General features: G+C 34.6%; 1 protein-coding gene across 2 annotated transcripts; it reads right to left on the reverse strand.

The window, feature by feature from the left end:
* Nucleotides 1-1,738: 1,738 nt before the first annotated feature.
* Nucleotides 1,739-11,585, reverse strand: LOC107906096 (protein ROOT HAIR DEFECTIVE 3). 2 transcript variants are annotated; one of them, XM_016832957.2, is made up of 23 exons: nucleotides 11,343-11,585; nucleotides 10,541-10,690; nucleotides 9,917-9,983; nucleotides 9,736-9,838; nucleotides 8,832-8,902; nucleotides 8,660-8,723; nucleotides 8,514-8,579; nucleotides 8,332-8,379; nucleotides 8,196-8,258; nucleotides 8,022-8,078; nucleotides 7,517-7,675; nucleotides 7,373-7,441; nucleotides 7,162-7,253; nucleotides 6,350-6,428; nucleotides 6,099-6,264; nucleotides 5,611-5,735; nucleotides 4,359-4,621; nucleotides 4,175-4,271; nucleotides 3,922-4,086; nucleotides 3,510-3,614; nucleotides 3,033-3,127; nucleotides 2,835-2,931; nucleotides 1,739-2,389 (listed from the first exon to the last, which is right to left on the reverse strand). In XM_016832957.2, the coding sequence occupies exons 1-23, from the start codon at nucleotides 11,344-11,346 to the stop codon at nucleotides 2,150-2,152; spliced, it is 2,445 nt and encodes an 814-aa protein (XP_016688446.2). In that variant the 5' UTR covers nucleotides 11,347-11,585; the 3' UTR covers nucleotides 1,739-2,149. The 2 variants fall into 2 exon arrangements, with proteins under 2 accessions (XP_016688446.2, XP_040949693.1); XM_041093759.1 differs by lacking the exons at nucleotides 9,736-9,838; nucleotides 11,343-11,585 and having other exon boundaries at nucleotides 10,541-10,575.
* Between the last annotated feature and the right edge of the window lie 1,012 nt (nucleotides 11,586-12,597).

The following is a 12,597-nucleotide window of genomic DNA, read 5'->3' on the forward strand; positions in this document are numbered from 1 at the left end:
ACTCTTGCATTAAAAATCCAACATTTTTTTCCCTTGTTGCATATATTCTTTAGCCGTGCCTGAAATCTTAATTTCTATTCCAAGACAGATGTATTTTATTGCAGCAAAGGGAAGGAGAATAAATTATAAAATAACTATTATATTTAGAAAATAACTTATATTAGGATGATTCTAAAAATTAAGGTTTTTAGGCACCAATAAAATTTTGTCACATCATCAAATTTTAAAGATATGAAATTATAATTATACACTCATTCATAGAGAAATTATTTTATGAACCCTTACCACCACATTATTCATGGTCCCTTTTCAATTATTTAATAATATTTCAACAATTTTTTCTATGTTATTGACATATAATTTTGGTAATTTTTTTACCATGAGACCTAAATCTAGAATCCTGAATATTGAATAAAAAACTTAGAACCCCAAACCATAACCCAGAACCCTTGCACCCTAAACTCGAACCATGAACCTCAAACTCATAATATATAACCTTGAACCCTTGAACCTTGAGCCTTGAACCTAAACATGTAACATCAAACCCTGAACCCAAAACTCAAACCGAACTCTGAACCTTAAATCTCAAACCCAAACCCAAACCCAGAACTTTGGAGTTTAGGGTTTAAGGTTCAAGGTTCGAGGTTCAGGGTTTAGGATAAAAACAGTTATCAAAATTATGTCAATGATATGAAAAAATTGCACAAAAATAAAAAAAATATTAACTTATGAAAAAACTAATTAAAATTTGTAAAAGAATAAAAGATGCTTGTTTATAATTTAAAAAATTAATTATTTTAAGTAATTTAATTAAAGTTAAATTAAGTTGGAAAAGATATTAGATATATATGAGTATATAATAATACTTTGTTATCTTTAAAATTTAATGATGTGGCACTATTTTATTGGTGCCTAAAAACTATACTTTTTAGGATGATCCTAATATAATTTATTCCCATATATTTAATAGAAAAAACCTTTGATTTAGAATTTGAGATAAATTTAATCAATTTACAAAATTATTTTTTTGTTGAAAATTTTAAACAAAGTTAGAATTAAAATCTTAATATATAAACTACCATCTACCGTAAAAATATCTGTACATTAATTCATTGGGGAGAGAAGGTGGTTGAATAATGCATCCTACAAAGCAAGCAAGCATGCAGAACCCAAGTTTACATTGAAGTAGTTATTGACAGCTAAAATCAATTACTCTGAGCTATTTCATCCACGGCCACGACCTTTGAGTTCAGTTCTCAGCCTCTTTCTCTGGTTGCAAATTGTGTGTCCTAATACGATGCACATGAAAATACCTACCCATCCAGCTGTAAATCAACAAGAACAAGCACAAAAGAAGGATTGTTGTAGTCAGCTAGTAGTAAATATTCTTGAAATTTGCGATTTGATGATTTTTCATTTTATTTTATATTTCTTCAACTGCCTTATTGGAAAAAGGGTCAAGTTACAAACGAATGAGCATTAAGATTATGAGTTAGCAATTTAATTAAGAGGGTGGGAAGGAAGGAAAGACCCGAGACTTCAAAAGAAACAGGTGAAACAATATTTAAGATTTGTGCGGCTGATGGAGATTGGAGCGTAGTGCCGTAAATATTCGACGTACGTCCGTAATAATAAAATCAAAAATCAAAATTAGCATTGGTAAAATGCCAAGGAAGGACACAAGAATATGCATCCTGCTCATGCAAACCAAATTCACTAACCCATAATAATTCTGTCGTTGATGAACAGACATGGCATAACATCACAAGCCCATGCACCCTTCACTTTTAGTGATAAATCTCCAAATTGGGTAAAAACAAGTATTAATAAGGCCTTACAACTTATCCGACATACAATAAATATAATTGATGATTAAAAACCTATGCTGAAGAATAAAGTATAAAACAAAAAAGAAAAAACTATTTAATGGGGGGCTCAATTGCAAGAAAGCCAAGGCCCCCAATTGTGTAAATGGCACTTGCTCAAAAAACAAAATGTCTTCTCAAGATGTGTTGACTGTCACATTCTTGGAAGAGATGTAGACTTCATGGACCATGAAATAACATACGTGACAAACACCCTACCATGAAAGCCAAGTACAAGACAGGTGTCTTCCAAGCACAAAGAATGAATTTCTGATAAGTTAAAATCAGTCTTCTTTAGGGGGACTAGAGTAATCGATATCGTTTCCTGATGCAGTTACTCCAGACGAAGCACTCGACGATGTATTGCTGCTGCTGCTTCCGTTTTGGAAGCTCTTGAATGCTGTTGCACCCGAGTTTGTCTGAGGATTGTTAGTTGCGGGACTTTGCCCCTGCTCCGCTAACTTTGTGAGAAGGTTCATGACGGTGGGGAGAAACTTGGTAGATATGGAAAGAAGCCCTGGAAGCTGCAAGCATAGAAAGGCGTAAATTAGACCTTCAATCAAAGGGAAAATGGTGAAACATATTAATGACAGTGACAATTGGACTAATTTGAAGGACAAAAGGCAGTTTTAGCTCTTCAGGATATATCAAAAATGCATGACGTTACTAACAGCCACTGAACACACTTCAATAATAATTTTATTCATATAATGAGCTGCAAAATGGAGACCAATGGAATATTTAACAAATAGAAAAAGCACAAAGATCTTACTAATGGCTGTATTTGATGAAAAGCAAATCTGTTTGGTAAATAGGCTTTTGAATTTTAAGTTTGCATGCCCAGGATGTTTTTAAATGCTTTTAAATACATTGTTTCAATGTATTGTACTGTAAAGGTCATTGCTAACTAAATATATTAAGCCTGATAACCAAGAAACCGGGGATAAAAAATTTTAGTTCAAAACTTACAACGCCATGTTGGAATTCACCGGAAATGTTAAGTTGCACCCATAGAGCCTTCACAGTAAGGTAACCCACAAAGAGGACACCCAGATATAAAGGATTTCTGCAATTAGGATATTTGTAAGTAAGCGCAGGCAACAAACAAAGGATTATATCATTGAATACTGACCAAACTTAATTCAAAGCTACAAGTGCAACATGCACCTTAGGAGAGTCATAAATTCATTAAATCCCAAGACGACCAAGGCAACAATTGCCCAAGGAGGTGGCATCCAGTTGTTGTTACGCCTGCTGGCTTCCTGAAAGCAGAAGGCATCAGTTAACTCAGGGAAAAAAAACAATGCATTGGCAATAACATGTCTACCTAAGCCACAATATTAATTCTGAATTCTGGTCAATAAAACTTTTGACAATAATACCATATATGCTACAACAGAAGCAGTACATGTGCAAATCAGAGGAACAGAACAGGACAGAATTTTAGGGCGCAAGCAGCAATAAATAATGCAACTAATTAAAGCCAGCTAATGTGAATTGCAATTTGCAATTGCAGAAGACTTATTTTTCTAGCACTTTAGGCAACATCGGAATTTGATTTGAAGACCGACAATTCAAATCAATATTGGATGGGAAAATGATAAAACGAAATCTTTGGAATAATTAGAAATTGAAAATTCATGCCTGAGCAGAAATGGCCTGAGTGACACTGTACTCTGTCTCAGCCCTGAATTGCCGCCACAAAGATTTGCACTGAACAGGTGTGATCAATGTCTTGGCGGGTGGAACCTACACCAAAATCAGTCATAAGAATATATCATGGATGATAAATGGAGGAAAAGACAGTGTTCAACTGATGAACTAATAGCATGAGAGAGAGGAAATGTATCAAGACCCTTGGGTTGCTTCAGCATTATGCATTTAGGTGAATGCCACACAAATTTGACATTTATGGTAACCTTCATTATCAAACAAACAACAAACTACTTTTGACTTTCAATATTAAATCCATGTGGCCATAAAAATGCCAAATGCAATGTTCAAACAGTTTGTATAGTGATGTCTCTCATAAAGAATCTCAGCAACAAGACTTCACCTGTTCCCACGAGCTTGAGGCCAGGGGATCAAATGTTGTAATGCTTTTGTCAGCCACAGCAGCATTACTTTTAGTATCCACCAAGGCAGAAGTTAGTGTATTCTCGATATTATCAACATCATCATCCAACCGGATGGCAGCCATAACGGATAGCAACTTTAAGGACTGAAAAATAAATCATAAACAAGTTTAAAAGAGAATAGAACTGTAGAATGATTCTGAAAATCCAACAAATGGGTTTACAAAAACATACTGCAGAGCGAGCTGTTTTAGTGATGGCTCGAATATCTTCCTTCCCAGTCCAAACCCGTGGCATTGAATCAGAATCATGACTAAACAATGTTGAAAACCTGAATGCAAATTTAGAGTCAACGTCAATTATGTATAATGCCTAGCAAATCAGGCACTTTAACTCAATCATTGAAATATGTCATTACCTATCCTTCATACGTATCAATACCCTGCCAGCTTCTTCTCTTGCTTTTGCTTCAACCACACCTCTAGCATAATCCTGTAGACTTGTTAGCATCTTCTCCTTATCTTTTGCATCCATTTCAAAGCCAGAAAGGGCACTGGAGAGTCCAGAAACAGCTGATACTGTTTCACGCTGGAGAAGTTTCTTTATTGAGGGCCAGGTCTCATTATTAGCTCCATCTAAAAATGCTTCAACAGGTCCTGCTAATGCCTCATTCAGCTTTGCCTGCAAATGCACCATAATTATCAGTAAGACTCCAAGTGGTAATAAACTAATCATAAACACTTGCTCTGGATGTCACCATGACAAATTCTTCAAAGGTTATGAAATTTCTCGCCGATATACAGCACGGAAAACAATAAAAAAAAGACAAGCATAATCACATCAATGCCAACATTGATATGAGGTAATTCGTTGTTTACTGTACATCGTATATTAGAATAAAAAGAAAACACTAAATATCCCAAACTTAAGATCTTCAAAAGAATTGAACTAGAAAAATCCAGAACTTTTTTAATCAGACCTAGATTCCATATTTTAAAGTTTAATAACCTAACTGTTTAATATGACATCTTTGTTAATTGGGCTTCTATTATTTTTAAAGTAATCACATTGCATGTAATAAGGTGAAATTTTCAGCAACTAGCAACACAGTAAAGCTTGTTTGGGTTACACTATACCCAACTAAAAACTAGCAAAACCAGCGTCACAACAATTACCGTGTCATGTCCCGCAAGTGAATGCTTCAATGAGTCTGGAAAGAGTTGAGCATGAGAAAATCAAGCCACGAGATTCCCAGAGTGCCCCGAAAGACTCTAGAAATCCGAAGGGACCGAATCCGCGTAGAATATTCCAGAAGTTATAGAACTATCCATCCATGTATATCTTTTGGGGCTTGCCTATGTAAGTAGAGGCTCCCCTCCCTCATTTTTAGATTCAAGTTAGCTCGAGTTGAGCACGAGAAAATCGAATCACGAGATTCCATACCGAACCAGACCGGAATAGGGCTATATACATTCTCATTATGATAAGGGGTCATTCGAGCGTATAGATACTATGTTTATATATGGATGCTTACGTTGTTACATTCCATTTAGGATTAGGAATGGACGTAATCGGGCCTCTCTTTACATATCTCTCGTTATTTGGGATCCTATGACAATAACTTGCAATAAATAAATGGCTAGAAGAGACAGAAACATAAGTTGTTATACCTCATATGATGAAGTCAGCTCTAAAAGTTTAGCAGCACGGACTGAAGCAACATGTGTATCAATATCACGGCACAGCTTATCCCTGACTTTAGAGCAATCCCAATTTGCCAGCTCAACATTAGCATCTACAAAAACAATTTAAAAAATCCACATGTATCCAGTCCAACATTAGCATCTGCTAAAACAATTAAAAATATCCACATGTATCCAGTCCACCTTGTTGAGCAAAAAGCAAGGCCATTGACAAACAACTATAGCATCAAACTCTCTAAATGCAAATCAATATACCGTTGCTTAATTCAAAATTTCAATTCACAGTAATGGTTTAAAAACTCAATTTTGCCTATATGAATAACTTATTACCAACAAACTGTTTTAAAAATACATTTTCCCATTTCATAGCTCTTGATTACTATTCCATAACTTTTATTCCCACGCCAGCTTATAGCTAAGAGAATGGTTAATTGGTTAATGAAATTCAACCATACCTGTGCATCTTTCATCAAACAAAGCCATATAAGATTGAGTGCAGTTGCGAGCAGCCAAAGAAAACCCCTCCCCTCCATTCAAAGCTTCCTCAAATGCTTCCTTAAATTTTTCAAGAGTTCCAGACCTTAAATGTCCTAACATGGATAGGTAGGCCGGTTGGACAAGCTACATCAGAAGACGAAAAGCAAATGAGTTGAGAAAATTAAAATAACAAGAAAAACTGGATATGGACACAGTACAGAGCTATTACTTGTAACAGTTTTTCTTCAAGTTGCTTTCGCTTTGCAGATCGGACACCTTCATCAAAATATGTGGCTTCTGCATCATACCTAAAATTAGAACAAAGAACTTGCTGTAACTGATATGATAGTAAATAGAAAATAAATACAGGAAAAACAATAACCTTGAATTTGATCATTAAATTGACTCTTATTTGGCCATGCCTCAAGAAAATTTCCATCCATCCATTCATTTAAGCAAAATATAACATTACCACCATCTTGGAAACATGGACATGCAGTACGGATACAACATGAGTAGGACACTGAAAATAATTTCTAAAATAGCAGGTATGGCTAGACACCACAACAAAAAAGATATATTTTTATTCAAATAATGTATAATAAAAAAATGAAATTTGAACTTCTTAATCAAAGACTTGAATGTAATTAGCTTTTTAATATTTTAAACTTGGTTTTGAGTATAGAAACTTTGAACATAAAAAAAACCCTTAATATTCAAATAGCTCAAATTCAAAGGTTAAAAATCCCGTGTTAAAGGTGTCTGTGTTGAACATGTATCAGGTACCAATATAAGAGGGCATATTGCATGTATATGCTTCATAGGTCACCTTCAAGACGCACAAGCCAACAGGTTGCCAATTCCTATTGGTCTGTTAGCATCATAATTCTGCACCGTCACTTTGACCGGATGAATCACTTATATAATTTCTTCAATGCTCAAATGGTCATTGCCTAAATGAACTCAGCTACGTAGGTAGTAACTCATTTGTAACTTAAATACTACAAAACTTATCTTCTAATCTCATTAAAGTAGTCTTACTCTGATAGAGAAGTGCAGAGAATTGAATTCAGCTTCTTCCCAAAGCCAGCAACTGGACCAGACTGCACAGCTTCTTCTAAAAGACACCAGTTCTGTCAAATGAGGTAATAGGATGGTTTGAGTGTCTAGAAAAATAGCCAGCTGCACAGAAAAATTGTGCATGTGCGTGTGTGCATCACATGTTTATGAATGTAAAGAATAATCCATATACCTCATTTGCAGTGAAACCAGTGAACTTCTCATTGGCAATTTCTTCACAGCGTACCGTAGCCACCATGACCTACAGGCAACAAAAAATCAACAAGATTTACAAAATTCATTCAAGTTATAGCTAAAATTAAGTCTGAAAGGTTACCTTATGGGCTGGAAGGTCAAGGTCTTTATTCTCCTTAATGACTTTCCAGATCTGTTGTGCACTAAAAGAGAACCCTGAAGCAGGTACAACTCCCCTCCGATCTCCAGCAAGGCCCCCCGGTGCAATAGAGTGGTTGAACCGTTGTCTCAAATTAGCAACCTTCAATGATAATAGAATCAGACAAACTGCCCATTTGTATGCCAAGTAATCAAATATTTCAGCACCAATATCCAATATTCAGGCAAAACTATACAGTAGTAGAGGTATTTTATTTTGGCCATCTCCAGAAAAGATAAATTACACAGTATAACCAGGACAAGTGAGGAAAAAAGAATTGCAAAAACATCAATGAGAAAAAAGGGAGTCATCAGACAATCAATAGGGTGATGTCACAAATCTAAATGTAGATAGTCAACTTCTCTCTTTCAATTAAAAGAAACTTCTAAATACTGTGAAAGCTTGTTTACATGCTATTCATACAAAATATCCTTATGCGACACGGTACCTGCTCTTTAAATTGCTCCTCCTTTTCTTCATAACTAGAAAGTGCAACAACCTCAACCTGGCCATTATCAGCAATAGCATTAAATTGTCAGAAGAAATGTTCATTAGAAAAAGGTATAAAGAGATGTTAAACATTTAAATTTATGTTGCATTAACTCATAACCGAAAATCATACATTGAAAAATTCACTTAATGGAGTTTCCTTATGTGCTTGTGGCTTTGGAACAGAGTCCCATATCTGCAGTTAATGATAAACAGGTCAGAAGAAAACATTACATAAGTTAATCAAAAGAAGCACAATATATCTGTACCTTCTGAATATCTTCTCTCAGAACAGGTTCTAAATTTTCCAATGGTGTCTGTAAACAAGAAATAGCTAAGTAGTCATAGACTCAATTGAAAGTAGAAAATTCTAAGTATAAAGCTGAGATGCTTGGAACTTTTTAATGAAAAAGGTAAACAAAAACTAGCTGTCTAAGCACAAAATGCCCACCCTTGTTTTATCACGGATAACAAACATCAAAGTCGTTTTGCGGGGACTAAACAATCGCATCATCACCTGCAACCAAACTCAACCAAATAAAGAAAAGGACCACTGAAATTCAAGGCATTGCTTAGAAAGGGCAGAGAAAGTGAAACCTGGAATACGGTCTTTAAAAGAGGCTTGTTTGCAGCTTGCTCACGACCAATATCATGACACCACCTAAATGAAAGTTGCTCAATAATATTATTTGCATGCAGTACTGACAGCAATTAACTTAAAATGAAAATTCAAAACTATATCCAGCACCATGTAGGTGCCATCGCTTACATGTTTATGAGTACTATATCTGAAACCGCCAGTGCAAAAAGTGCACTTTGTTTCTCAAATGCTGTGTCATCCTGGAATAATGCAAAGAAAATAATTAATAAGATAACTTGGAAAGAAACTCTAATCCTCTCCATTTTTCACAAAACAAGGAAGATAGATAGGAACAGACAAAAACAAACAGACTATCAACTTTTACAATCTCAAACCACTATTGATTTGTTCAGCTTGGTACATCACTCTAAGCTTTACGTGTTATTGGAGCACCAAGACCTCTGTCTAAAATCACCAAGTCTTCTTTTAACTAAAAAATCCAGTGCAAATCACCAAATTTTGTACTTTCATCATGATCGATTTGATTGCTCCAATTTCAAGTATATTCTACTAATCAATGTTGCTGAAAATAATGCTAGGGAACAAATATCACCTATGGTAGAACCTTTGTTTAAACAAGTAAAAAGAGAATGGAACATTCAGAACTGAAACCTTGACATTAGAAAAAGAAAGAACTGATGACCGACCTTTAATTTCATTTTACCATCAGGTAAAACAAAAATTCATTCAATATTAGAACTACTGCCTACAACTAACAATTCAGTAGCAACACCATGCCAGTCAAAACTTGTTAGAATTTTTTAGATGTAGTTGATAAATTGCCAACAAAGCAAGCACTACCCACTCGATTAATAAATCAAAATGCATTGCCATAAATACTCTTTTTTATTGTCCTTTGGGATGGGGGCCTGAATCCTATGTTTAGCAAAAACAGGCAAAAGATCTTTAAGCTGACAAGCGAAAGGAAGGCAAACAACAGAGCAAGCAAAAGTAGTTCTTGGCATATCAAACAATGTAGTTTCAATTTTTTGACAAAACATGTTAATGAGAGAATGCAAGCTAGCAACAGCACCTCCCCACGCTCTCTTCCATCAGTGCCCTCCAAATCCATTACTATAGTGCAAGGCTCTATACCAGCACATTTTGCCATCCAAATACCTTTAGTGGTTTGAGACCTGATAAGAAGCTCATTTCATTAATTGTTTGAACCGATTGAAACAAATGCAATTTGCTATTACATAAACAAAAGTTACCTTCCCTTAAATGCATCCATCTCCCTGAAATTGGTGTAAAACAAATTGTTTAACAGTGTGCTTTTACCTGTCAAGATCAAGGAAAGTGAAGAGAAACTTTTAATGTCATAAGCAGAACTTATTTAACAACCATAGAATGATAAAACAGCTAAAAATTGAAATCAATTATGGAATGCGTTACATTCAAAATAACAATAAACAAAATATGGATATAACACTAGCTACAAAAGTAATTTACCAATATCATGTGGTAACAAGTCCACCTGAAAGTGAGATATGAAAGATATGCCAAAATGAAATCATTTATGGCATGAGTTACATTCAAAATAACAATAACAAAAGATGGATATAACACTAACTACAAAAGTAATTTAACAATATCATGTAGTAACAAGTTCACATGAAAGTGCAATATGAAAGACATGCCATTTTCTGAAAACTGACATGACCAGGCTTCAAGCTTATCCTACTCTCATTTGTATCCCACATATTTCTAGTACAATTATCATTAAACATAGTGCAAAGTAAATAAACAAAGCAGCTTACTATGAACTGGGAATAGACACCTAAGTAACAGGGAAAGGAAAGTATAAAGCAGAAAGTCACAAAGATAACAAGGCATACCGCTGCTTTGCGGTCCCATGATGGAAACCACGGCATATGACAGACCACATTCATGAAGTTTCACTTCCTTGATAAAACTTTCGATTCCAGTATCATTGAATGAACCATCTCCATCAATAAGTTGAACTGAACAACATTCATCGCTTGTCGCTGAGAAATCAAATGTTCATAGCATGTCAAGGTAAAGTGAGAAAGCATCCATAATGCACACAACTAAACCGCCCTATTCATTTTTCCTTATTAATTTAAAATTAAACTCTCTATATCAATTAATCAAGGAAAGGACATTTTAAGTATACCTAAACTGAAACAAAGTCTATTTATCTTTTGATAGAGAATTTTGACGTACTAAATAGCTTTAACAGCTGGTAATTCAAATTCAAATTCCAGTTCTTTGTTTTTTTTTTTCCTTAGCTTCCTCAACAACCAAACATACCATAAACATGAAATTCATCCCCGGTTCCGATCCAAACATCACAACGAATTGCAGATTTACACTACTAAAAGAAACTTTAGAAATCTAAAAAACAGTATTCAAACCCAAATTTCCACCAAAAGAAAAAAAAACCCGCATCGCACCCTAAATAATAATAAGAAAAAACCAACAAAATTATTAAGGCGGCGCTGCTTGCTCAGCCGCTTTCTTTTGCCGTTACTTTACAGAAATTAAACAAATAAACCGCAAAACTAATTGAGTAATGAAAGGAAGAAACGGATCACTGAATAAGCTATAAATAGTGAGGAACAAAAATGCAAAAAGAGAAAAAAAAATAGATTAGGATGAAACGATTCGAGGGTTTACCCATTGAATCTTATTTGAAATTGAAAGCTCGGAAGATGATGAGATCGATTCCGATGAAAGACAGATAAGAGAAATAGAAAAACAAAGATAGATTTGATCGATCTGAATGGGGGCACTTTGAAGCTCTTCTTCTCCGTCTTTAGTTTTTATAGCATCGTATTTTCCTTTTAACTAGCACGCATGTTTTAACTTTTGTCTTCGTCAACTTTAATGAATACGTTTAGAAAGATGGTCTTCTCTTTCGATTTATTTTTCCCAATGAATCAAATATAAATTAGTACTGTTTGATTTTACTTTGAATGAAAAAGGTCTTTCATTTTTACTTAAAATCTTTTTTGTCGGAGTTAAATTTCAAGTACCTTTATACTTCTATTTTTGGCTTTAAACATCTATTTAAGATTAATAGCTATATTTGTACTAAATATTGTAAGTCTATACTTAGCAAAATATTTGATAATTGTCTTTTTTGAAATTTTGAGTTGAAGTTGAATGTCAATGTTCCTAGTTATAACGTACAATTAGATTATGTCATGCCTCTATTTAATATATTTATAAAATATTTATATAAAGTGGTTATAATTAAACAATCATCAATCTATTTCGGAAAAAAATTATTCTTTCACATAAAACTAGTAAAAGATAAAAACTCACTTATGTTAATATTTATTACTCATGATTTCGAATTGATTTACAACACTAATTTTGTCAAATAATTAATTAATTAATAGTATAAATACTTTTATGAATTATATAATGACACATTATAAATATAGATGGATAACTAATGCACACATTTATGGTGAAAAAAAAAGGAAAAGAAAAGGCAGGGCAACAAATTACGATTTTAACTCGCATGCATGAGTCCCCAAATAATTTCCGTACACCTACTGTCAAAGGCGAATACGTGTATGGCGTCACCGGGTTGGCTATCCAAGACTCGGTTAAGCAGTTAAAAGATCAGAGGTTTTCTGTTTGTGCGAAATTGCAGTTGGTAGTGAATTATGGTTGTGGACCCGTTTATTCCACGATCACCGACTTTAGCGGGACCCATTGGCCGCCCATCTCCTTTTTCAAAAGTTTGGACGGCGTGATCGACTGATCGCAGCTTGTTTTAACAGCAAGTGCTTTACACGCTCTAATAACCAGCGTGGATTTGGGCATGGCTGAGTCATTTGGCCCGGTGCGTGGAACCCACACGTGAATTCACAGATTTAAAACCAACATTCCCCTATAATTCAATCTCAACACTGCGGTT

Source organism: Gossypium hirsutum, chromosome D05 (genome assembly GCF_007990345.1).
Source record: "Gossypium hirsutum isolate 1008001.06 chromosome D05, Gossypium_hirsutum_v2.1, whole genome shotgun sequence".
Lineage (NCBI taxonomy): Eukaryota > Viridiplantae > Streptophyta > Magnoliopsida > Malvales > Malvaceae > Gossypium > Gossypium hirsutum.

What these genes read in the sequence shown, in the direction of transcription:
- LOC107906096 (XM_016832957.2), bottom strand. An exon ending in ATGGAAGAGAGCGTGGGGAG is followed by an intron (nt 8,903 to 9,735) that starts GTGCTGTTGCTA and finishes GCATTATTCCAG; the next exon opens with GATGACACAGCATTTGAGAA. An exon ending in TGAGAGAAGATATTCAGAAG is followed by an intron (nt 8,259 to 8,331) that starts GTACAGATATAT and finishes CATTAACTGCAG; the next exon opens with ATATGGGACTCTGTTCCAAA.